The 26,956-nt window shown below is 45.5% G+C and overlaps 1 protein-coding gene across 1 annotated transcript in view; it reads left to right on the forward strand.

The window, feature by feature from the left end:
- Nucleotides 1–26,956, forward strand: part of WWP2 (WW domain containing E3 ubiquitin protein ligase 2) — a 178,671-nt gene that overhangs the window by 61,267 nt on the left and 90,448 nt on the right. The window contains exons 5-6 of the mRNA XM_007993797.3: nt 16,568–16,705; nt 18,480–18,576. Coding sequence (XP_007991988.1) covers nt 16,568–16,705; nt 18,480–18,576 — 235 coding nt within the window. The remainder of the gene's footprint in view (nt 1–16,567; nt 16,706–18,479; nt 18,577–26,956) is intronic.

Consider the following 26,956-nt stretch of genomic DNA (forward strand, 5'->3'; position numbering starts at 1 on the left):
TTTCCTCCCTTCCTTCTTTCCTTCATTTTTTCCTTGCTCTTGCCCCTTTCCTCTCTCCCTCCCTCCCTTCCTCCCTTTTTTCCTTCCTCTTGCCCCTTTCCTCTCTCCTTCAATTAATTAATGTTTATAACACATGTATTTTATGAATTCATTCTCTCGGAGGGGGATCCCCAAACACTCATGAATGGATAGATTGCATCTGTATATGTTTGAAAAGATTCATAGATTACAAGTGAAAAATCAAAGGGCAGAGCTTTGGGCCGAGAATGACCTCAACTTTGCATCTGTTGTTGTTTTTCTTTTTTTTCTTTTTTTTTAAAAACAGATTTCACTCTCTCGCTCCGACTGCAGCGGAGTGGTATGATATCGGCTCACCGCAACCTCCACCTCCCAGGTTCAAGTGATTCTCCTGCCTCAGCCTCCCAAGGAGCTGGGATTACAGGCATGTGCAACCATGTCTGGCTGATTTTTGTATTTTTGGTGGAGATGGGGTTTCACTATTTTGACCAGGGTGGTCTTGAACTCCTGAGTTCAGGGGATCCATCAGCCTCAGGCTCTGGGATTACAGGTGTGAGCCACCATGCCCGGCCTTGCATCTGTAGCTTTTATGTGTATATTTGTGATTGTGTTTGCAATGACTTCATACAAAGTTGTTCAAAGTGGGTGATACTGGCCGGGTGCAGTGGCTCACACCTCTAATTCCAGCACTTTGGGAGGTTGAGGTGGGTGGATCATTTGAGGCTAGGTGTTCTAGACCAGCCTGACCAACATGGTGAAACCCCATCTCTAATAAAAATCCAAAAATCGTCGGGTGTGGTGGCGGGCGCCTGTAGTCCCAGCTACTCAGGAGGCTGAGGCAGTAGAATCACTTGAACCTGAGAGGCAGAGGTTGCAGTGAGCTGAGATGGTGCCCCTGCACTCCAGCCTGGGCAACAGAGCGAGACTCCATCTCAAAAAAAAAAAAACTAAACAAGGCCAGGCGTGGTGGCTCACGCCTGTAATCCTAGCACTTTGGGAAGCCGAGTCGGGCAGATCATGAGGTCAGGAGATTGAGACCATCCTGGCTAACATGGTGAAACTCCGTCTCTACTAAAAATACAAAAAATTAGCCCGGTATGGTGGCAGGCACCTGTAGTCCCAGCTACTCGGGAGGCTGAGGCAGGAGAATGGTGTGAACCCGGGAGGCGGAGCTTGCAGTGAGCCGAGATTGCGCCACTGCACTCCAGCCTGGGCTACAGAGCCAGACTCCATCTCAAAAAACAAAACAAAACAAACCCCAAAAGCTAAAGTAGTGATACCATGGGAAAGGCTTTGGAATGTGTTTGTGGAGTAGGTGTCATATTTTACCTTTCTATATTTGAATTTTTTAAATGAGCACATTATTTTTTATTTTGAAAGCTAATATTATTTATTGTAAAGACGATATTATATAGCAGAAGCAGGTTTTTTTTTTTTTTTTTTTTTTTTTTTTTTTTTTTGGATACATGGTCTTGTTCTGTTGCCTAGGCTGAAGTGTAGTGGCATGATCACAGCTCACTGCAGCCTTGACCTTCTGGGCTCGAGTGATCCTCCCACCTCAGCCTCCCAGGTAGCTGGGACCACAGGAGCATGCCACTACACCTGGCTAAGTTTTTACATTTTTTGTAGAGACAGGATCTCCCTATGTTGTCTAGGCTGGTCTCAAACTGGGCTCAAGCAATTTTCCCACCTTGGCCTCTCAAAGTGTTGGGATTATAGACATGAGCCACCACACCCTGCCTGGAAAATTCTTTTTAAACTTTTTGTTATGGAAAATTTCAAACATAAATAAAAGTAGAGAGAAGTGGCCAGGTGCAGTGGCTCATGCTTGTAATCCCAGCACTTTGGGAGGCTGAGGCGGGCAGATCACCTGAGGTCAGGAGTTTGAGACCAGCCTGGCCAACATGATGAAACCCCTTCTCTATTAAAAATACAAAAATTAGCTGGCTGTGGTGGTGGGTGCCTATAATCCCTGCTACTCAGGAGGCTGAGGCAGGAGAATCGCTTGAACTGGGGAGGCAGAGGTTGCAGTGAGCTGAGATTGCACCCCTGCACTCCAGCCTGGGTGACAAGAGTGAAACTCTGTCTCAAAAAAAAAAAAAAAAAAAAAGTAGACCGGGCGTGGTGGCTTGTTCCTGTAATCCCAGCACTTTGGGAGGCTGAGGTGGGCAGATCACAAGGTCAGGAGTTCGAGACCACCCTGGCCAACATAGTGAAACCCTGTCTCTACTAAAAATACAAAAAAATTAGCCGGATGTGATGGTGGCTGCCTGTAGTCCCAGCTACTTGGGAGGCCGAGACAGAAGAATTGCCTGAACCCAGGAGGCAGAGGCTGCAGTGAGCCGAGATCATGCCATTGCACTCTAGGCTGGGCAACAGAGTGAGACTCCGTCTCAAAAAAAAAAAAAAAAAAAAAGTGGAGAGAATGATGGACCATTCAGCACCGGTTACCCAGCTTTAATGATAACCAGCACACATCTACTTGTCTTTCATCTTTAGCTCCCATCTTTTGGGGACGTATTTGCAAGAAAATCTCATGCCTTGTGTCATTTCACTTGTTGACACTCCCGCATACATGTCTAATGTTTAACGGACATGGAAATTATGGAAAAAACTCCACTATGGAATTAATGGAAATTGACAAAGAAAATCTTTATTTCATAATCTTACTGCTCAAACACAACTTATCATTTTTCTCTGGTTCATTTATTTCTTTGCCCCTTTGTATACTTATTTTTACATGGTCTTAATAATAGGGTGCATTCTATAACGTCAGAGGTTGCAGTGAGCCGAGATCGCACCACTGCACTCCAGCCTGGGCGACAGAGAGAGACTCCATCTCAAAAAAAATAAAAACTTAACATTGTGGTATGAATAATGTTCCATGTTGTTGTACACTCTTTATAATCACTAATCTAAATCTTAGTTGGGGCACAATAGCTCCCTTATCTGAAATTATAATTTGTAAAAAAAAAACCCAATTTATAAAAAGGGGAATTTTTTAAAAGCAGAATTGTAACTTTAAAAAATAATTTTCTAAGAGAGCTCCTACATTTTGCTCTGCAAAGAACATTTAAAAGGGGGTTTGTTCTTTGGAAGGTGTTTATAAACATGGCTTTGATACCTGGCAACTTAGAGAGTTGGTTGTGGCTGCTGCGGTTCCCTGAGGGCACGGAGCATGGGTGATCTGTTGGAGCCTGGGCATGGCGATTAATGGTGTGGCGGGGACTCTCCCTCCCCCTAGGAGAAGAGGAGGGCTAATGACAAGGCAGCAGTAATGATGTGAACTGATAATTTATTCTAAAGACTTAACCTTCCCAGATCTGTATTTATTTCCCCTAAGTCCCTTTTAAAAAATTAAAATATGCTATGGCTTGAGAGATTTACCAAGATGGGTGAAGTCTTTGTATCCTGTTTTAAGGGGATCCACAGTTGGTTCCCGAGACTCCTTCTGGGGTGCCTTGTTACACGGGTGACTGTGATGGATAACTGGTGCTGACTTGTGTGTGCATATGTACTTTTTTTTTTTTTGTAAGTAAAGGAAAATGCATATAGCTGCATGGGTCTTGGCTATAGAGTACTGGGACCCTGAATCCAGAGAAATAAAGGGTGGTCGTGGTTGATGAGTCTGTTATGTACCGAAATGAGGACATGAGTGCCGAATCCACCCTCCTTTCTTTCTGTCCTCCTGCTAAGGGCAGATGCCCCATCCATGCTTAGAGGCCCCCCCTTCCCTGCCTTCCCAGGAACCCTTCCTGATCTTCCCTCCCACCTCTCCAGTTATTCTTCTCTGTCTTCCTTGCAAGGTTGTCATCTATTATTAATTTTTTTATTATTATTATTATTATTATTTTTTTGAGACGGAGTCTCGCTCTGTCGCCCAGGCTGGAGTACAGTGGCGCGATCTCGGCTCACTGCAAGCTCCGCCTCCCGGGTTTTACGTCATTCTCCTGCCTCAGCCTCCCGAGTAGCTGGGACTACAGACGCCCGCCACCACGCCCGGCTAGTTTTTTGTATTTTTTAGTAGAGACGGGGTTTCACCATGTTAGCCAGGATGGTCTCGATCTCCTGACCTCGTGATCCGCCCGTCTCGGCCTCCCAAAGTGCTGGGATTACAGGCTTGAGCCACCGCGCCCGGCCTATTATTATTATTTTTGAGACAGAGTCTTGCTCTGTTGCCCAGGCTGGAGTGCAGTGGCGGAATCTCTATTCACTGCAACCTCTGCCTCAGGTTCAAGCAGTTCTCTGGCCTCAAGCCTCCCGAGTAGCTGGGATACAGGTGCCCGCCATCACGCCCAGCTAATTTATATATTATAAATATATGTTTATATATATATATATATTTTTTTTTTTTTTTTTTTGAGATGGAGTTTTGCTCTTGTTGTCCAGGCTGGAGTGCAGTGGCGTGATCTCGGCTCACCACAGCCTCTGCCTCCCGGGTTCAAGTGAGTCTCCTGCCTCAGCCTCCCGAGTAGCTGGATCACAGGCATGTGCCACCACTCCCGGCTAATTTTGTACTTTTAGTAGAGATGGGTTTCTCCATGTTGGTCAGGCTGGTCTTGAACTCCCATCCTCAGGTGATCCATCCGCCTTGGCCTCCCACAGTGCTGGGATTACAGGTGTGAGCCACCGCACCTGGCCTAATTTTTATATTTTTAGTAGAGACGGGGTTTCGCCATGTTAGCCAGGCTGGTCTTGAACTCCTGACTTCAGGTGATCCCCCTGCCTCGGCAAGGTCATCATCTATTTCACTGTTAAATATGAGAGTTTCCTATCATTCCGTCCTTTTCTTCCATGATCTCATCCTTATTTGAACTTCCTCTCTGTGCAAACCACCATGTGCAGGTGAGCCACAGATTTGAATCACTTCTGAGCTCTCTTCCCACATATCTGACGACTCCCCTGGTGTCTCCCTGTGGTTATGTCAGAAGCACCTCAACACGTGCAAGTCACCTCCTCCTCAGGCTTGGTCCTGTTACCATATTCTAGATTTCATCGTGTAGACTCTCCATTTGTCCAGTTAAGTGCGTTAGGAACCCAGGAGCCGTCTTTGATACCCAACCCGTTTTCTAATCTCTTTGGATTCTCTTGATTTTTACTTTTGCAAGTCTGCCCACTTCTTCAGCTCCACTTCTCCTGCTTTAGTCCTTTCCTGGCCGCCAAAATTTTCATCTGTGGCCTCCTGTCTGCTCTGCCTGTTTCTGTCCTTCCTTTCCTCCAACTTGTTTTCCACACCACAGCCAGAATGATTATTAATCCAGCAAGGCTGATCTTGTCACACCTCAATTAAAAAACCCTTTAGCACTGTGTGGTGGCTCTTAGGATACAGGAAAACTCTATAACTCAGCATGTCACAAGCCACTGCAACGTCTAGTGACCACTCAGCCCTCCCACCCATTTGGATCTCATTCCAGTCCAGCCCCACTCATCTCTGCCCACTTTCCTGAATGCACCCGGCTCACTGTACACAGGGCCTTTGCACACAACATTGCCCCTGCCTGGATGGTCTTCCTCCCTGCTCTGCCCTACCCTGTTAGCTGTCTTCTCGAAACTTAGATGACAATTATCAGTTTCTCGAGAAACTTTTCCTCGTGTCCTGACCAGGCCAAGCATCTGGCTGCTCAGGGGACCGTATGTTGATATCTCTTGAAACCTTTTCTTACAGTTGCAACTTTACATTTCCTTGTTACTTCCACTTCTCCCACTGAATTGTAAGCTTCCTAAAAGCAGGGATGACATCTGTTTCCATTCTTCATGATAACATAGCTTCAAGCACTGTCTGGCAGATAGTGGGCACCCAGCAAATGTTTCTTGAACTTCCTGGGTTCCATGCGCCAGTACGCCCAACTAATTTTTTTTTTTTCGGATAGAGTCTCACTCTTTTGCCTAAGCTGGAACACAATGGTACAATGTTGGGTCATTGCAGCCTTCGCCTCCTGGATTCAAGTGATTCTCCTGCCTCAGCCATCTGAGTAGCTGGGATTACAGGCACATGCCACCATGCCTGGATAGTTTTTGTATTTTTAGTAGAGATGGGGTTTCACCTTGTTGCCTAGGTGGGTCTTGAACTCCGGCGCGCAGGCCGTCTGTCTGCCTTGGCCTCCCAAAGAGCTGGGATTACAGGCGTGAGCCACCATGCCTGGCCTAATTTTTTTTAATGTTTTATAGAGATGAGGGTTTCACTTTGTTGCCCAGGCTGGTCCCAAACTCCTGATCTCAAGCCATCCTCCTGCCTTGGCCTCCCAAAATGTTGGGATTACAGGGATGAGCCACTGTGCCCAGCCCAGGAAATGTTTCCTGAATAAATGAACAAGAAACAGAGAAAGAGTTTGTAAACTGGCTTTGTAAAAATGAGGCTATTTTCTCTAGAAGAGTTCATGCAACCCCCAGGAGACCAAAACTTTCATTTAGCAATGATTCCCAGCGGTAGTAGCCCAAAGAAGAGACTGCAAGGCCAAGCCAGAGTTCTCATTACATTCTGCGTTCTGAGTAAGACCCTGCCAGAGTGTGAGTGTTGGGGGCCGTGGGGAGGTGGAGTGAGCAAAGTCAGCATTGTTGCCCCAACAGGAATACCAGTGTTCACTGCTGGCCTAGCTGGGTAGAAGAGACTTTCTCTTGTTAGGCTCTGGCTAAGGTTGGAAGCCAAAGAGCCCTCGTCACAGTAAATCCTGGAATCATCTGGCTTCCTTTCCTGCAAAGGAAATGTGAAAGAGCCTTCTCTAGAGACCTGGGGTAGACTCCAGCCTGTGTGTGTCTGAGTTTCAGGGAACTGGGGAATAGAAAGGAGACTGTTGACTCTCTGCCCTTCTGGAATTTCCCCCGGTTCCCTTCCTCTGTGTACCAGTGTTTGCAGTTATGTGTAGAATGAACACGGGCCTGTTAATGAAGGTGCTGCTTACTCTCACCTGCTTTTGATGGGCCTGTGGGATTGAGGGAAGAGGGAGGCAGGAAGAAGGAGGTTTGTTCCGCTAAGCAGCACTTATGTGAATGGCCAAATCAGTCACGTCTTCGTCGGGCTTCAGAGACTCTTCATCCTGGCGTTCTTGGCCTCCCTTTAAAAAAATCCTCCTTCCTTTCTTGTTTCATGTTTCTCAAATTTCCAGGTAAAGCCTAACATTTGTATTCTGAATTAGGAACAAAAAGAAAACAGAACTATTTTTCCTTTTAAAACATCTAAGTGTGGACATGACCTGCACAGACATTTCGATGGTATAGGGTGGGGAGGGACAATAATGAGAAAAGACCCCAAACTAGAAAGTTCTTTCATACATTTGCAGTGAAACTGTCCAGGCAAGAGTTCTGGATTTTGTAACGGAATTGCATTATAGTAGCATGGTTTGGCAGTTACGGTTTATGTAGTTTTTTTTCTTTTGTTGGAATAAGGACGGCAATTTCCATGCCCTATTTGTCTATATTTATTAGTACCACATGCAAACAACATATTTTTAAAAATCCAGGTCAAGAAAGGGAAAAAGTAACTCTTAGAAAAATATGACTCATCCTTGCTGCACGTACAAACTCTTCTCAGTAGGAAATTATTAACTTGAAGCCACTTGCAAATCTGAGGCTTTGAAGGGAGGAAAAATAAGAGTAAGAGTTATTCCCCAAACAGCTTGACTGATGTGTCTTCTACCTTTTTATATTTTAAACTATATTTTGTCAAAATCTTGCAAGTTTTTTGTTTTTTTTTTTTTTTTCTTTATAGTTACTGTTAGTGCCTTGGGTGTGCTGGCATGGAAAAACACAAAAACTTCTTTTTTTATTTTGAAACAGTCTCACTCTGTCAACCAGGCTGGAGTGCAGTAGACCGATCTCAACTCACTGCAGCCTTGACCTCCTGGGCACAAGTGATTCTTCTGCCTCAGCCCCACAAGTAGCTGGGACTATAGGCAGGCACCATCATGCTTGGCTAATTTTTGTGTTTTTAATAGAGGCAGGGTTTCACCATGTTGCCCAGGTGGGTCTTGAACTCCTGAGCTCAAGTGAGCCATCTGCCTCAGCCTCCCAAAGTGCTGGGATTACTGGTGTGAGCCACTGCGCCCTGCCTTCTTTTTTTTTTGTTAGTGGCCAGTTACTAGAACAAAAACTATTATAGGAAATGTGAAACATACACAGAGGTGGAAAAATAGTCGGTGAATCCCCATATGCCGTTACCCAGTTCAGCAGCCGTCTATGACGGGCCATTCCTGTCTCATCTAACTTCCCATCCCATCCCCACTGGATTAATTTTATGAAAATCCCAGACATGCTTCAACTACAAATGTTAATATTTTAGTGTATTTCTCTAAGAGATAAGGACTCTTAAAAACCCAACCCATGATGCCAGTTTCATACCTAGAAAACTCAATGGTAATCATTTCATATTTTGAACTATCTAGGCAGTTTTTACATTTCCCCAGTCGTAGTGTAACCCTTTCATTTTATTTTTTAAAATTTTTTTAATGTTTTTTGAGACAAGAGTCTCACTCCATCACTCAGGCTGGAGTGTAGTGACGTGGATCTCAGCTCATGGCAACCTCTGCCTCCTGGGTTCAAGTGATTCTCGTGCCTCAGCCTCCCAAGTTAGCTGGAATTACAGATGTGTGCCACCACAGCTGGCTAATTTTTGTATTTTTAGTAGAGATGGGGTTTTGCCGTGTTGGCCAGGCTGATCTCAAACTCCTGAACAAAAGTGATCTGCCTCCCTCAGCCTCCCAAAATGCTGGGATTACAGGTGTGAACCACCGTGCCGGGCCCAAGCTTTTTATTTTTTATTTTTATTTTTCAAGACAGGATCTTGCTCTGTTGCCTAGGCTGGAGTGCAGTAATGCAAACATGGCTCACTGCAGCCTTGACCTCCTGGGCTCAAGTGATCCTCCTGCCTAGCCACCCATGTAATCTGAATTGAGATAACAGGTGCCCACCACCACACCCAGTTCATTTTTCTGTACTTTTAGTAGAGACGGAGTTTCACCATGTTGGCCAGGCTGGTCTCAAACTCCTGACCTCAAATAATCCGCCTGCCTTGGCCTCCCAAAGTGCTGGCATTACAGGCATGAGCCATGACGCCTAGACCCCATGTAGGTGGGACCACAGGTGCATGCCACCATGTGCAACCAATTATTTTATTTAATTTTTTTTTTACAGAGATGGGGTCTCACTTTGTTGCCCAGGCTGGTCTCAAACTCTTGGACTCAAGTGAACCCCCTGCCTTGGCCTCCCGAAGTGCTGGGATTACAGGCATGAGCCACTGTGCTCAGCCATTTTAAGCCATCGGTTTGTCTGAGTCAGGAACCAAACAAGATTGATATGTCTCTTCAGTCTCTCTTAACCTAGACGTTGTCCTCCCTCTTTTTACTCCTTGCATTGTGTTGTTGAAGAAACTGGACAGCGTGTCCTTTACAGTTTCCCACACTTTGGATTTTGCTGTGTGTCTCCCTAAAGTGTGGTTCTGCGTGTCCCTCTGTCCCTCGTGGGCAGATTTAGAGGCTGAGACTGACTTTGGTTATTTTTTTCCTCTGGTGTGGTGATGTGTGTTTCCATCAGGAGGCACCTGCTATCTGTATGCTGGCTTTTAAAGGGCTGTCTTTCAAAGGGCACAGTCCCTGGGACTTCCCAGAGTCTTTTTCCCTAGATTCTCATATTCAGCCTTACTGCCGTCTGTTGACCTCCATCAAGTAGTATTAGAAGGTATCGGTAACCAGTTATTACTTAGAACAGAAAGGTTCAGTCGTATAGCTGAAGAAGTATGTTTGCTGATGACTGAAGTTAGCATGAGCTCAGGCCTTTGACTTTCTCGGTGAAACCTAAGCCTCTGCCAGCTGATTATTTTCATTATATATGTTCCATTTAGTCCTAATTGAATCAGACTTCCTCTAGCCATGCTCTAAATTGGCACGGTTTGCAGCCCCTGCCTACGACTTGCCCAAAGCTTTGATTCCAAGACATCACTGGGCCTGCGGGGCCTGGCTGATGTGCGTGGTGGGGAGTCCTGGGGCTTTCTAACTCATGCCAGGGAGGAGGCCAGGGTGGAATCTTCTTAGACACAGTGTTTCTTAAAGACACTGCCATCGCCTTTGCCCAAACCACCATCTGCTCTCGCCTGGATTACCACAGTGACCTCCTACCTGGTCTTGTGTACCTCAGCCCTTCTCCTGTAGCCAGACTGATTGTGCTGCAGCGGGAATCAGGTCACTTCCTTGCTCAAAACCCTGTAACGGAGCCCCATCCCGTGTTGAGCAATTGTGAGGACCTTGCCCCAAGGCCTGACTTGGAGGCTCTGGTTACCTCTTGCCCTCATCTGCTCCTCTCTTCCCTTACTCCACTCCAGCTGCCCTGGCCTCCCTGCCATTCCCCAGACATGCTAGGCATGCTCTCATCTAGCACCTCTGGGCTTGCTTTTTCCTCTGCCTCGAATATTCTTCCTCCAGATACCCACGTGGCTTCCCCTATCCTTTACTCTTTGCTCAATTGTCACCTTCCCAGGGAGGTTTTTCTTCTCTACCCCACATCCTCTCCCAGCTTAGCATTCTTCATCCCCCTTCTTTTATTTTTTCCTATTGCACTTGCCACCTTCTTTTTAAATTTTTTTTATTTCATTAAAAATTTTTTTTTTAAGTTTTTTTTTTTTTTTTTTTTTTTTTGAGGCGGAGTTTTGCTCTTGTTGCCCAAGCTGTAGTGAATGGCACAATCTCGGCTCACCACAACCTCTGCTTCCCGGGTTCAAGCGATTCTTCTGCCTCAGCCTCCCGAGTAGTTGGGATTATAGGTGCCCGCCACCACACCCAGCTCATTTTTCTGTACTTTTAGTAGAGACGGGGTTTCACCATGTTGGCCAGGCTGGTCTCAAACTCCTGACCTCAAATGATCCGCCTGTCTCGGCCTCCCAAAGTCCTGGGATTACAGGCATGAGCCATGGTGCCCAGCCTGCACTTGCCACCTTCTAACAGATTATGCAATTTACTTTTTTTTTTTTAAAGAAGGAAAGAAAAGACATTGCTTATTGTCTGTTTCTTCCAAGTAGAATGTAAATGCTCTAGGAGCACAGGTTTTTGCCTATCTTGTCCCTGTTGAATCACAGTAACTAGAATAGTAGGTACTCAAGGCACAGATGTGAACAGCACGAATGCAGATAGAACAGGGCCTGATGAGCTTGAGAGGAGCTGGTGAGCTTCCTATATGCTAAATCAGATTCCAGTTATGGAAATGGACTCACTAAACCTACTTTTTCATGGGTTTCTTGATTTTGAGAAATGCCTCTAAAGGCAGCAGGAAGACATACTGGAAGAGAAAGGGCCTCTGTAGAGCCGTCCGCACAGCTGTAGTGAAAACAGAGGGCCCCAGAGGTGAGGTGGCTAAGACTGCGATTTATAACTAAGGTTCTAGTATATGTTTTCCAGCCACACTTATGCCTTTCAGCCTCCCCTGTATGCACGAATCTGTCACTCAATTAGCTAACAGTTTCTTTAGTCCCATTGTATATTATAGGGCTCCTCTGGCTCAATTTTTTTAAAAAGTGAATAATGAGGTGTTCTGTTCTCTGAAGTTTAATTTTTAAAATAACCTTGCCAATTAAAAAAAAAAAAACCTTTCCCCAATGTTTAATTATGAAATTTGCAAACATACGGAAGAATTGAAAGAGTGATACAGTGAACACCCAAATGCCATCCACCTATTTCTGGCACTTGTTAACATTTTTTTGCCAAATTTGTTTTATCTGTATGTTATTATGGTGTATGGCTGGGTGTATTTTTTTTCCTGAGCCGTTTGAAGGTAAATTGCAAATATCATGACACTTTACTCCCCTAAACTTCACCCTATTCTTCTAAAAAGTCACTTGAAAATAAATGCGTGTATCATTCTCATCTACTCTTGCATCTCCCAGGAATAAGACATTCTCATATAAAACCAAAGTGAATGTTTTTTTTTTTTTTTTTTTTTTTTTTTTTGAGACGGAGTCTTGCTCTGTTGCCCAGGCTGGAGTACAGTGGTGTGATCTCGGCTCACTGCAAGCTCTGCCTCCTGGGTTCACGCCATTCTCCCGCCTCAGCCTCCCAAGTAGCTGGGACTACAGGCACCCGCCACCACGCCTGGCTAACTTTTTGGATTTTTAGTAGAGACGGAGTTTCACCGTATTAGCCAGGATGGTCTCGATCTCCTGACCTCGTGATCTGCCCGTCTCGGCCTCCCCAAGTGCTGGGATTACAGGCGTGAGCCACCACGCCCAGCCTTTTTTTAATTTTTGAGACAGAGCCTTGCTCTGTTGCCCAGGCTGGAATGTAGTGGCACGATCCTGGCTCGCTGCAACCTCCGCCTGCAGGGTTTAAGTGATTCTCCTGCCTCAGCCTCCCAAGTAGTTGGGATTACAGATGCGTGTCACCACGCCTGGCTAATTTTTGTATTTTTAGTAGAGATGGGGTTTCACCATGTTGGCCAGGCTGATTTCGAACTCCTGAGCTCAGGTGATCCACCCACCTCGGCCTCCCAAAGTGCTGGGATTACAGATGTGAGCCACTGTGCCTGTCTGTGAAACCGTAGTACTGCTATTAAACCTAAGAACATTAACAATAATTTCAAACATCATCTAATATTCAGTTTGTATGCAAATTTCTCCACATATCCCAAGAATATAGCTTTTTCAAACCAAGGTTTAGTCAAAAATTCATGCATGGCATTTGTTGGTTTTCTTTAAATCTAGAGGAGTCTCCATCCTGCCTCTTTTTTTTTTTTTCTTTAAATGAATTTAGTGACATTGACTTTTTCAGGAGTCTGGAACAGTTGTCGTATGGATGTCCCACATTCTGGCGTCTGATTGCTTCCTCATGGTATCGTTTGACGTTTCTCCATCCCCCTCTTTCACATGAAGCCTGTGGCGTCAGGTTGCCTTGCTCTCGGTGACAGTAAATTAGATCACTTGGTTATCATGGTGATAGCCAGAGGTCTCAAATAGAACAGAGGAGGGTTATGTTCTCCAAAGTTTAGTTTAAAGAAAAAAGGCCCTCCCTTTTTTTAAATAGCCAAAAGTCCCTATAGGCTATTTAAATTAAAATTAAATTAATTTATTTTTTGAGACAAGGTCTCACTCTGTCACCCAGGCTGGAGTGCAGTGGCGCAGTCTTGGCTCCCTGCAATGTCTGCCCCAACTCAGGCTCAAGCAATCCTCCCACCTCAGCCTCCCAGGTAGTGGGGACCACAGGTATACCCCGCTGGGCCTGGCTAATTTTTTGTATTTTTAATAGAGACAGGGTCTCACCGTGTTGCCCAGGATGGTCTCGAACTCCTGAGCTTAAGCAACCCATCCATCTCAGCCCATCTCAGCCTCCCAAAAGGCGTGGATTACAGGCATGATCCACCATGCCCAATCCTATTTTATGTTTTTGAGACAGAGTCTCATTCTGGTTGCTTAGGTTGGAGTACAGTGGCGTGATGTTGGTTCACTGCAGCCTCGACCTCCTGTGCTCAGGTGATTCTCCCACCTCAGCCTCCTCTGTATCTGGGACTACAGTAGCCTACCACCACATCCAGCTAATTTTTGGTATTTTTATTGGAGATGGGGTTTTGTCATCTTGCCCAGGCTGGTCTTGAACTTCTGAACTCAAGCAATCCACCCTCCTTGACCTCCCAAAGTGCTGGGATTAACAGGCATGAGCCATTGAGCTTGGCTGGCTCCTTTTAATTAACTTTTTTTGTAGTGACAAAGTCTCACTGTGTTACTCATGCTCGTCTTGAACTCCTGGCCTCTAGTGACCGTCCTACCTCAGCCTCCCAAAGTGCTGGGATTATAGGCATGAGCCGCCGTACCCAGCCCATTGACACATTTTGAAGGCAAAGTGTGTCTCAATGTGTTGTATGGTGGCTTCTGAGCCTTCAAATATATAATGATTCCACTGGAGACAATGAGGAGATAAACTAGGTAGAAGAGCTAACTTGGATCCTTGGGACGAGACCATGGAGAGGAAAATGCAGGCTATCTCTCTGGCTTCTGTCCCAGGCCCATGGCACTGTGACTGTCACAGGGGTAGAAATGAGCAGTGAGAGGCCTTGGGTTCCTCCATTCTCCTGTTGAACATTATCAGTCCTCCAGGAAGGAGGAAAAAAAGTGTCCACACTCCATTTATGAAATGACGACCTTTGAGGTATCAGGACAGGAATCAAGGAGCCCTTCTGGAATGCTCATCCCTCAGCACACTTCCAACAGTGGTCTGTGTACTGGAGCCAGAAGGCTGGGCGCCTTTAGGAGATGACCTGAAAACAAGATAAAAAGACAGTTTGTCTGCGTGTTGGGTCTGTGGCTTACCTTGGAAGATTCTGTGGTCACAGCCCAAAAATGTCTCAGGAGGACCAGAAGGATCAAGAGAAGAATGACTAAAATGAATGAAGGCTAGGGTGGAGTGGCTCACTCCTGTAATCCCAGCACTTTGGGAGGCCGAGGTGGGAGGATTGCTTGAGGCCAGGAGTTTGAGACCAGCCTGGGCAACATAGTGAACCACGTCTCTATAAAAAAAAAATTAAAAAATAAAACAAAAAGCAAATACAGTGAATGAGAAGTTAGACCAAGAGGAATTAGGACTCTTCAGCCTAAAAACAGGAAAGTCAACAGGAAGATGATAAAAATGACAGCTTATTAGTAGCTCAGTAGGTGCCATTTACTTCTTTGCAAGAGTCCTCTGAAAAAGGTGCCATGATTTCCCCTGTTTTGCAAGTAGGGAGACCGATGCTCAGTTTAGGTCATTTGCTTCATGCTGCACAGCTCTCAGGGACTGTGAATTAAACTCAGAGTGCTTGACGACACCCCCTCTTAACCCATGTGCTTAATATCCCTACTGCCAGAGACTTAGGCACTGGATCTTGGCATAATGGAGTAGGGAAACCCTCCTTGACTTAAAAAAAAAAGCCCACAATAATCAACATTTATGATCGCACAGTTTCAGGGGGCTAGATTTGGCAGCAGCTTAGCTGGGCAGCCTGGCCTGGGATCTCTCCCGAGGCTGCATTCAGGATGTGGACTAAACTGTAGGGTTAGGCTCTGCTGGGGCTGCAGCAGGTGCTTCCCAAGTGGCCACTCCCAGGGATGACAAGTGGTGGCTGGGGGTTGAAAGGCCTCAGTTCCTTTCCATACTCCTTGGCTTTTGAAGGAACTCATTTCCTTTGGAAACTACAAGTGTTATTTTATAGAAACATTTAGTACTCACCAAGGCCCTCAGTGGAACTGGCTGAAAATAGCAGCAGACTCACTCAAAAAAGAGTTGGAGAGATCCATGGCAGGGAAGAGAAATTAAGGGAAGGTAGAGCGCTTAGGAGAGCTTGAAAACCAAAGGGTAACTGGTTTCTATCTTATTATGATAGATCCTTGAATTGATCTAGAATTTTCTGCTAAGTTCTCAAAGGGTTGTATCTGTAGAGGGATTTAGAGCCGTCTTTTTTGCAGGGGTGGAGGAAAGGGGGGTTATCTGTAGAAAATGCTCCAGTTTACCTTAGTGTGCTTATGGAGACATTTATACATACTCTACCTTGTTCTAGAAAACAGGTAAGATAGCTTATTATCGTGCAGTAGCAACTAAGAAATAAAACAAGGTGTTGGACCGGGTGGGGCAGGTGGGGAGGGAGGTTCAGATACGTGGCACTTGCCTGGTCTGGTTTTGTAAGGCGTGGTGTGGACAGACCCTGTGGAAATCCTCATAAAGGCTGATTCCCTTTTGGTAATTATTTAACAGCCCTGAACTAAAGGCCGTAGCTCCTGGCTGGACTGAACTGAAGGGAACTGAAGTATTCAGTGTGGACTAAACACTTAACTAGACAGAAGCTATTCAGCACAGCCAAGTTCAGTAGCAGGGTGGAGGGTGTGTGTGCAGCAGTTTCTAGCCTGCCTAGGGCTCGGTGCTTCTGCCTCTAGTCAGTTTGTTCTGTTTTTTTTTTGCTACAGTCATCCACAGGACTGAATCTACCTGGTATCCTTGGGGGCAGGGTGCTCTGGGCCACTTCTCACCTCTCTCTCCTTGAGTCAGTGATGGGGCCGATTAGCCTGCATTGAAGTTTCATTGTTGTAGCTTTTTTCCCTTATTTCAAGGCAATACATTTTCAGGATTGAAAATTAAAAAAAAACAACAATATGTTTAACACAAATAAGAAAAGAGTAAGCCCCTGCAATCCCTCTCTAGATGGAGATGTCTCCTGTTGACAGTTCCTTAGGGTCTCTTTGGTTTCTATGGGCAGGGGAATATTACTTGCAACTATTTCTTCATTTGTACACCATCAGTATCCCTGTGGTTTTCTCACAGTCCTGCAAGTGTAAACAAACTAATACATCAGTAATGTGGAAATTATGTTGCTGATCTGGTGATATGAAATGTTTAGAAAGAGTACACCTTCCCCTCCAACCTGATACAACAGTGATTTCATTAGACATATTCCTTCCCACTCGTTGTTCCATGCCACGAGGCAAAATTTGAAGATGCAGGGAAAGCATTCTCAGGGAAACCAGCGAAGGTGAAATGGGAGCTTCTCATTTAGAGAATCTTAACTTGGGGTGCATTTGCTTTAGCCCATCCATGTTGCCTTTTGTACCCCACAGTGGAGAACACGCAGCTGACCCTGAACCTGCAGACGGAGAACAAAGGCAGTGTTGTCTCAGGCGGAGAGCTGACAATTTTCCTGGACGGGCCGACTGTTGATCTGGGAAGTGTGCCTAATGGCAGTGCTGTGACAGACGGTGAGTGCCGCCCTGCTCCTCAGGGCTGTGCCGGGACGGGGTGGGGCTGGGCAGGGGCCAGGAGGTGCTGAGAGCTTGGTTCTCTACTAGGTGTCTTGGTTTGATTACCACTCAGCCTGGCCCATAGCTAGCCCCGACTCTTCTTAGCACCGTGGATCAATATCACGACATGAATTTTCAAGGGCCACTTTCTGATCAAGGGCCACAGTAAATGTCCAGTCTCTGTAAATTGTGTAATTGTTTGGTGTGATAGCAGAGAAAAACATCTTTCATCCCATGTGGACTTTGGAAAATGAAATATCTTAAATGTGACTTTGGCCCATTTTCCTTCCCAATACAGTTACACTTTTTGGGGAGATTGAGGGTGTTTTTATGAGAGGCATTGGTTGGGAAGGGGACCCTGTGTTTTTCTAGAGATACACACTAGCAAAATACAGACAGAGCTGGGAATTTGGAGAGTGTCCCCTTCTCTGTCCCGAATATTGGTAGTTTGTTTCTTTTGATCTAGTCTGAAATTAGTCACCTTTGGATCTAGCAGGAAATTATTTCATGAAGTCTGAGGTCTGAAATGGGTTGGGTTTCTCCATTAATTTTTCTCATTAAATGTTTTCTTAGATGTGATGTAATCATGGCACTTTCCAGGCACCAAGCAGGATTTCTGTAGCTTCAAAGGGGTGAAATTTGAATTCCAATTCAAGGGCAGTTGGTTGGAATCTCAGTGGCTGGATGGGCCTTGACTGTGGAGAAAAATCCCTCGACTGCACTGATCAGTGCTTGGGGTGCTTTGGTGCTTGGAGAAAAACATGCGTCATTCACTCGTTCAACACATATATACATAATTGTATCCCTGGTATGCACTAGGTCTTAGACCAGGTGCCAGCCGGATGGCAATGGGCCAAATTCACATGGTCTCCACTGCTTGAGGTTTACAGTCTACTTGATGAGGGCAGGGGAAGTTAGACATCAAATGAGTAAACACACAGGGAATTACATAGCTGTGATTGTGACAAAAGCTATCAGTGAAAACCGCAGGGTGGCATGAGATTCTTGTACTTTGTTGGGGGAGATCTCATATAAATTGAGGGATCAGGGAAGGTTTCTCTGAGGAAGCTGAGACCTGGAGGACAAGGAGTTTAGACAGGCCATGGTGGGGATGTGGGGTAAAGGGGTGGCTTGGCCTGTGATGGGAACAGAGGCAGTCAGTGTGGTTGGATTATTAGGAGCAAGAAGGAGAGAGAATGGAGGAGGTGAGGTCGGAGAAACAGGTCAACTCAGATCGTGCAGCCTTGAAGCCCTTGGTAGGGATTTTGAACCTCATCTTGAGAAACAGAAAGTTGTTGAAGGGTTTCTAGCAGAAGACTATGATGATCTGATTTGGCTTTGTAAAAGCTCTCTGGGTGTGTTATGGAGAAATGCCCCCGATTCCTGGCCCCTACTTTGCACGGTTAGCGTTTGTTCTCTATCTCATGTTTTTGAGGCTGAGATTCATTTAATGGATAAGGCAATTTGCTTGTAAGTGCCTTGGATGCTCTTGAATGTCTTGGAGAAGAGAAGCTGTTTCCAAGGTTTGAGCCCCACTGCTCCATGGCATGGATTGGATCCTGTGTGATTGTCCCTGTTCCTCTCCTGGTGGCTGCAGCTTGCTGGATGTCCATATCCTGTGGTGGTGGCAACTCTAACACACAGAGGGAGTTCTGTTCCTGGCTGTCAAATCTCGAACATGAGTTGAGCTCCTCAATGCTTCTGTCTTTTCTTGTGATTGATTCCTTTCTAGGATCACAGCCGCCTTTGAGAGACTCCAGTGGAACAGCGGTAGCTCCAGAGAACCGGCACCAGCCCCCCAGCACAAACTGCTTTGGTGGAAGATCCCGGTAAGACCCCCCTTGGCTATGAGAAAGAGCTGAGAAGATGCTTAGAGCTACTGAAAACATGTTGGGACATGGCGGGGAACATTTTATGGTAGAAACTGTTGGACATTTCCAGAGATCTTGTAACTGACTCAGTGGTGAAGGAGGCTAATAGAGGAGTCCAGAACTCAGGATCCTTTTTTTTTTTTTTAAATTGAATTTAGATTTTTAATTTTTGTTTTTATTTTAGATTCAGGGGGTACATGAACAGGTTTGTTACATGGGTATTTTACATGATGTTGAGGTTTGGGCTTCTAATGATCCCATTGCCCAGATAGTGAACATAGTACCTGATTGGTAGTTTTTCAATCCTTGCTCCTCTCTCCTTGTTTTTGGAGTCTCCAGTGTTTATTATTTATATCTTTGTGTTCATGTTTACCCAATGTTTAGCTCCCACTTATAAATGAGAACATGTGGTATTTGGTTTTCTGTTTCTGCATTAATTTGCTCAGGATAATAGCCTTCAGCCTCCGGCTATATTCATGTGGCTGCAAAGGACATGATGTGATTTCATTCTTTTGTTTTGTTTTTTGATATGGGGTCTTGCTCTGTTGCCCAGGCTGGAGTGCTGTGGCACCATCATGGCTCACGGCAGGCTTGACCTCCTGGGCTCAAGAAGCAGACCCACCTTAGCATCCTAAGTAGCTGAGACCACAGGCATGTGCCACCATGCCTAGCTAATTCTTTAATTTTTCTAGAGATGGGATTTTACCATGTTGCCCAGGCTGGTCTCAAACTCCTGGACTCAACTGATTCTCCTGTCTTGGCCTCCCAAAGTGCTAAGATTATAGGCATAAGCCACTGTGCTATAATCTAGCATAAGCTAAGATTATAGGCTTACTTTTTATTCTTTTTTTATGGCTGTGAAAGAATTCAGGATTCTTAGAAGGGTCAGAGGCTCCTTGACGAAGATTGGGACTAGCTAAGTATGTTATTGGATCAAAGGAACCGTCAAACAGGAAACTCGACTGCTCTTTTGTATGTTAGGTGCTGCTGCCACAGTTATTCTTCCAGGACACACATAGAAATGCTTAGAGCAATGGTTCTTTGTGAGATTTTCTGTCGTGCATTCTGCTTTAGGGGGTGGCCCAAGGTTCCGTTGGAGTGTTGGTTAAGACCTCCTACAGGCCGGGCGCGGTGGCTCACGCCTGTAATCCCAGCACTTTGGGAGGCCAAGGCAGACGGATCACGAGGTCAGGAGATTGAGACCATCCTGGCTAACATGGTGAAACCCCATCTCTACTAAAAATACAAAAAATTAGCCGGGCATGGTGGTGGGCGCCTGTAGTCCCAGCTACTCGGGAGGCTGAGGCAGGAGAATGGCATGAACCCGGGAGGCGGAGCTTGCAGTGAGCAGAGATCGTGCCACTGCACTCCAGCCTGGGCGACAGAGCGAGACTCCATCTCAAAAAAAAAAAAAAAGACCTCCTACACTTAGAGTCCAAATATTATACTTGTTATACATTTTACAAATGATATAATTTAATTTACCGAAATTCCTATTTTATACCTGTGTTAGTGGTGCAAACTCATTTCCATGGTAACTGAACATCTAGGCAGGAAAATAACTCTTAAGTATAGAGAGATGAGGGAGAGGGTTGGCACCTTTGTTTATTGTTTATTGCATGTGCAAAATCCCCAGATATTTAAAGGACATTTTGAGGAAAATAATCTTAAAAGCACAAACTATAAATGTGTTTGTAAATCTTTATTACCTGCAGAGAGTAGATAAGTAACTGGCAGTAAAAATCTTCCCAAATGAGGCCAGGCACAGTGGCTCATGCCTGTAATTCCAGCTCTTTTGGAAGATCAAGGTGGGAGGATCACTTGAGGCCAGGAGTTCCAAGACCAGCCTGGGCAACATAGGGAGACTCAGTCTCTATAAAAGATAGAAAAATGAGCTGGGCATGGTAGTGTGTGCCTGTAGTCCCAGATACTTGGGAAGCTGAGGTAGGAGGATTGCTTGAGCCCAAGAGTTTGAGGCTGCAGCTGCACTGAGCTAGCAACAAAGCACTACACTGTAGCCTCGGTAACAGAGTGAGACTATGTTTGGTTAAAAAAAAAAAACAAAAACCCCAAAAAACTTCCCAAACAGATCCCAGGGAGGGGGAATAATGCTTTGAGAAATGGAATATGATTTTAGCCAATACCCGCAGCATCTTAAAAGATCCCTCTGAGGACAGCCGTCAGCTTCTCCTGATTTGATTGTTTTATGGGCTTATGAGGTTGCAGTGACTGGCAGGTGGCGGGAGCAAGACAAGATGTACATTCGGATCTTTTTTCCGTACCCTTATTAGAAGCAGAGATGCCATTTCCCCATTCTCTTTTTTCCAAGTCACTGTAAAGGCGTTGCCTCGCTCCCAAAGACCAGTCATGTTTTCTGTGTCTCCGTAGGTGACTTACAATAGTTGGGTCTCACGGGGTGACGAATGACAGTGTAACTGGCAAATCTTTTGTCAACAAAGCCATGATGGGCACCTGGAACTGGAGGAAACAGTTTGTTAAGCTAGAACAGCGGTGGGCGAGGAATACTTGAACATTTCACTCTTTAGAGAGGGAAGAATACTTGAGTGAAATCACTCTTTAGAGAGTGATGCCTTCTCAGCTTTGGTGCTAGTAACTGCATCTTAGTCTTTTAGCTGAGTTGGAAAATTTGTCTCAGACACACCCATATCACTTAATTTGGGGCTCAAAGTCAGATTCAGCTCTTAACAAGTTTGGATCTAAATTCTTGACCTTTTTACTGGTCTCTGAATTCCTCCAGTTCATCGACCTTGCAATTCAGAGATCCTGTTAAAACTTACTTGTTGTCATTGGTGTTGAGAATGACACCAGGTCATTGGTGTCGCAGCAGCCAGGCTGCAACAGGAAATCGGATTCATTTTGGCCCATCACACGTGGTAGACATTCAGTGCTAGTTAGATGGTGAGCAAGGTACCTTCCAGATAGTGTAAGCCGTATCGCAGTCCTCTGCAGTCTGTTAGCTGCTGCAGGCTTTTACTACGTGTAGCGTCTGAGTTTTCCCGGGCCTCTGCCATTTAAGTAAGTATTCGTTCTGCACTCATGTGGAACCTGTTGCCATTCAGCAGGAAACACTTTTGCAAATATTACCCAAAGACTGTCTCTTTGCCTCCTTAAAGCCCCCTTTCCACTTTGCTGTTGCAGGTATGAAGGTCACTGTACACACGTGCTTATGATTGTAGGTGGTGGCCGAGTAGTCTGTTGGATAACGGTGTAGGGCTTTGGAATCAGGAGATGCAGATCGAATCCTGGTCTGTCATTTACTTGCTATGTGATTTTGGATAAGTCACAAAACCTCTCAGATGCCCATTTTTTTTCAGGTGTAAAGTGGGGATATCACCTGCCTCACAGGGTTGTTGCAGGGTTATTGTGGGAATGAACTGAGATAAGGCATGTCAGTCAGAGGGCCTTACACAACGGGAGCACTCGGTGGAAGTGGCAGTGGGTTTTCTTTGTGTCTGGAGACTGTTGTTTGTGCACATCTACCCCCCTCCCCGCTAAGCCTGGGAAGTGAGGCGTTACCGGTGCATTTACATCGAGGACTGTAGTTGAGAGGTGATGAATCAGACTTTTGGGATCAAGGGCAGTCCTTTGCTGTCCTTGCTTTCTGGGGGCAGAGAGAATGATGGGCTTCTGCCTGCTGCCTCCCAGACTAAATATTTAGCTTTTGCTGTCTGAAGGGTAGGTTTTTCTTGGACTTGGGTGCTATTCACTGTGATCAAACAAAGGTGCTCTGACGTGCCCATGAAGGTGAAGACTGCAATGTCAGAGCAACCCTTTCCTCTCCTTCTCCCTGCTTGGTAAAGCTGTAGAACTGGAACTGTGAAGGGGTTTTGTCTAAGGGGTTCATTCCTCCAAGCTCATCCCATAGAGCACCATTTGCTTGCTAAGCAAGGTCTCACGGCTCCATTTCTTAGTAGGATCTTGCCTCCTCTTCAAGAGTAATCAGGTGAAGCCTGGGCACAGTGGCTCACACCTGTAATCTCAGCTCTTTTGGAGGCTGAGGCGGGCAGATCACTTGAGGTCAGGAGTTTGAGACCAGACTGGCCAACATGGTGAAACCCTGTCTCTACTAAAAGTGCAAAAATTAGCTGGGCATGGTAGTGTGCACCTGTAATCCCAGCTACTCGGGAGGCTGAGGCAGGAGAATTGCCTGAACCTGGGAGACGGAGCTTGCAGTGAGCCGAGATCGTGCCACTGCACTCCAGCCTGGGCGACAGAGTCAGACTCTGTCTTTAAAAAAAAAAAAAAAAAAAAAAAATCTGGTCTGGCACATGGAAGCCAACATGAGACTGCCACCAACAATTCATGTGGCATAAATTTGTTTGCCCACAGATTATGTTAATATGGAATCAGAGGTCTGATTGTGTAAAGAAAGAGTTTATATCATAAATTATCATATACTCCTATAATGGAATACTCTCTCATAGTAAAAATAGGTGAAAGATGGTTATATCCATATGGTAAAATCTTAGAAACATAATGTTGAATAAGAGAAGCAGGTCATAGAAAACAGTGTGTAGTATGATGTCATATGTAGAAAGATGAAAAATGTGAAGTCAAACAATACATGTTGTATGCGTACCTTCAGAGGCAGTAAAACTGTAAAAAATGGATGGGGCTGGGTGTGGTGGCTCATGCCTGTAATCCCAGCATTTTGGGAGGCCGAGGTGGGTGGGTCACTTGAGGTCAGGAATTCAAGATCAGCCTGGCCAACATGGCGAAACAACTTCTCTACTAAAAATATAAAAATTAGCTGGGCGTGGTGGCATGCACCTGTAATCCCAGCTATTTGGGAGGCTGAGGCAGGAGAATCACTTGAACCCGGGAGGTGGAGGTTGCAGTGAGCTGAATTTGCACCACTGCACTCCAGCCTAAGTGACGGAGTGAGACTCTGCATCAAAAAAAAAAAAAAAAAAAGGAATAATGAACCCTGAGTTCAGGAGGGTGGTTATCTTGGGAGGAGGAAGACAGGTATAATGAGGAAAGAGTACAAAGAAAGTTTCTAAGGTACTGATCATGTTGTTACTTTGCCTAGGTGGTGGGTCCCAAGTGTTCATTATTTTATTCTTCTTCAAACCAAATATATATTTAGAGTCTTGCTCTGTCACCCAGGCTAGAGTGCAATGGCACACTCACAGCTCACTACAGCCTCAAAATCCTAGGCTCCAGTGATCCTCTTGCTTTAGCCTGCCAAGTAGCTGGCACTACAGGTGTGTGCCAGGCTCCACACCTGCTGCCAGCCTCTATTTATTTATTTATTTATTTATTTATTTATTTGAGATGGAGTCTTGCTCTGTCACCCAGGCTGGAGTGCTGTGGCATGATCTCGGCTCACTACAAATTCCACCTCCTGGGGTCAAGCAATTCTTCTGTCTCAGCCTCCCGAGTAGCTGGGGCTACAGGCACATGCCACCATGCCTGGCTAATTTTTGCATTTTTAGTAGAGACAGGTTTCACCATATTGGTCAGGTTGGTCTCAAACTCCCGACCTCAGGTGATCCGTGCACCTCGGCCTCTCAAAGTGTTGGGATTATAGGCATGAGCCACTGTGCCTGGCCTTTTTAATTTTTTAATTTATTTTTCTTAGTTTTTTTATTTTTTTGAGATGGAGTTTCACTCTCATTGCCCAGGCTGGAGTGCAATGGTGTGATCTCAGCTCACCGCAACTTCTGCCTCCCAGGTTCAAGCTATTCTCTTGCCTCAGCCTCTCGAGTAGTTGCCCAGCTAATTTTGTATTTTTAGTAGAGATGTGGTTTCTCCATGTTGGTCAGGCGGGTCTTGAACTCCTGACCTCAGGTGATCTGCCCGCCTCGGCCTCTTAAAGTGCTGGGATTACAGGCGTGATCCACCGTGCCCGGCCGGGCTCTTTTTAATATCACATTCTTGTGGGTTCCCAACAGAGAGAACTCACTCACCCCCGTGAGAGGACATTAATTTTTTCATGAGGGATCCACTCCCATGACCCAAACACTAGGTCTCACCTCCCAACTCTGCCACATTGGGAATCAAATTTCAACATGAATTTTGGTGGGGACAAGCTGCATCCAAACCATAGCAGGGAGTCAAGTTGGAACGAAGCCCACAGGACTGTCTGTGAGTGGAGCTGCTCCTCCTAGCACCTCACGATTTCCTCTGGCTTGAATATCTGGTGCTTCTGTCTAGAATCTCAGTAAAATTTCCATAGTCATACAGGGAAATGGAACAACAACAACAACAAAAAACGAGAAGAATGCATTTAATTTTCTTTTTGGTTCATAAAATTTTTCATTAATAGGGATTAATGTAAAGGATCTTAGTAGAAGCTGTTGGCTGGACACCATTGCTCAGCACATGGACTGGGTTTAATCCCAGTACTTTGGGAGGCTGAGGCGGGTGGATCACCTGAGGTCGGGAGTTCGAGGCCAGCCTGACCAACATGGAGAAACCCTGTCTCTACTAAAAAAAAAATACAAAATTAACCGGGCGTGGTGGTGCCTGCCTGTAATCCCAGCTACTTGGGGGACTGAGGCAGGAGAATCACTTGAATCTGGGAGGCGGAGGTTGTGGTGAGCCCAGATCGCGCCATTGCACTCCAGCCTGGGCAACAAGAGCGAAGCTCCATCTCAAAGATAAAAAAAATAAAAAAAAATAAAATAAAAAAGAAGCTGTCTACTATAGTTAGGTGTAATGGCTCATGCCTGTAATACCAGCACTTTGGGAGGCTGAGTTGGGAGGATTGCTTGAGCCCGGGAGTTTGAGGCTATAGTGAGCGAAGATGGAGCCCCTGCAATCCAGCTTGGGCAACGGAGCTAGATGCTGTCTCAAAACAAAAAAAAACAAAAAAAAAAACAAAAAAAAAAGAAGCTATATATAGAGGCTTGAACAATTTATTTTCCTTTCTTAACGTGTATATGTATTTAAGCTATTTTGTTTAAGAGTGCATGTGAACGCGCATGAGATAGAGTGTGTGTGTATATGTGTTTGTGTGTGCGTGTAGGGCTGGGGACCTTGAATTTGCCGGTGGCCATCATCAGCTGTCAGTGGTGGCCAATGTTGGTCATAATCTGCATTTTAACTTGTCCTTCCCAGTGATTTTTTTACATGGAAAAGTTTCAGAGCCTCTTAGATAGTTTTCTTTCTCCCTCCTGTACTCTTCTTTTTTGCCCTGCTTTGATGAAAACATATCACATTTATTGGCTCCCTTGCCTTGGCATTAAAGGCCTCTGAAGATGTAAAAGATCTGTAATCTCGGAGACTTATAAAGCCTAACCGTCTCTGGTGAGCTCTAAATAGATCATCAACTGTGTCTGCAGACAGCCTATCCCAGAAAGGAAAGAAAAATAAACTCAGGCGGGTGTGAGTCCACTGTGAACACTTCAGGAAGTCCTGGGAGGGCCGGGGGAGAATTGGGAAGCAGAGCTAGCAGGGAGGAGGGGTGGAGGGTGGATGGGATCTGAGCCTTGGGCACTAGGCCGTTCTCACAGTCATTGTCGGCTGGCAGTTGCCACCCCTCCTTCCACTGAGGTGACTAAAGGCTGCTTGATTGGGAACTGCAGTTATTTAGAGATGTTGCCCTGTCAGCAGGAAAGCCGTCTCATGTAATAGCTTATGCTTAAAATCTGGCTGTTGCCTCATTTCTGTAGCTGGGGAAGACAATGGAATAAATCTTATTTATTGATTGATTGATTGATTTATTATTCATTCATTCATTCATTCATTCAATGATAATTAAGACATAGTCCATGCTCAGAGTCCCTGCTTATAGGCAGGGCTTTCTTCTGAGCAATTGGTAAATATGGAATAGTATTGAGACAGTGATCAGGCATCCCACTGCATTCTCCAAGCCAGACATTGAAAAGTAATCATGGCTGGGCATGGTGGCTGTATGCCGGTAGTCCCAGCTGTTTGGGAAGCTGAGGCAGGAGGATCGCTTGAGACCAGGAGTTTGAGGCTGCAATGAGTTATGATCGTGCCACTGCACTCCAGCCTGGGCAACACAGGGAGACCCTGTCTCTTAAAAAAAAAATCATGGGCTAACCCGGTGAAACCCCGTCTCTACTAAAAAATACAAAAATCTAGCCGGGCGAGGTGGCGGGCGCCTGTAGTCCCAGCTACTCGGGAGGCTGAGGCAGGAGAATGGCGTGAACCCGGGAGGCGGAGCTTGCAGTGAGCTGAGATCCGGCCACTGCACTCCAGCCTGGGCGACAGAGCGAAACTCTGCCTCAAAAAAAAAAAAAAAAAAAAAAATCATGGAGATTAATTACACCTTCATTTATACATTGGTTTATTAATTTTGCATCAATTAAAATGATACATGGTACCTTGTCATACATTTATTTAT

The sequence above is a fragment of the Chlorocebus sabaeus genome, chromosome 5 (genome assembly GCF_047675955.1).
Source record: "Chlorocebus sabaeus isolate Y175 chromosome 5, mChlSab1.0.hap1, whole genome shotgun sequence".
NCBI classification, from domain to species: Eukaryota; Metazoa; Chordata; class Mammalia; order Primates; family Cercopithecidae; genus Chlorocebus; species Chlorocebus sabaeus.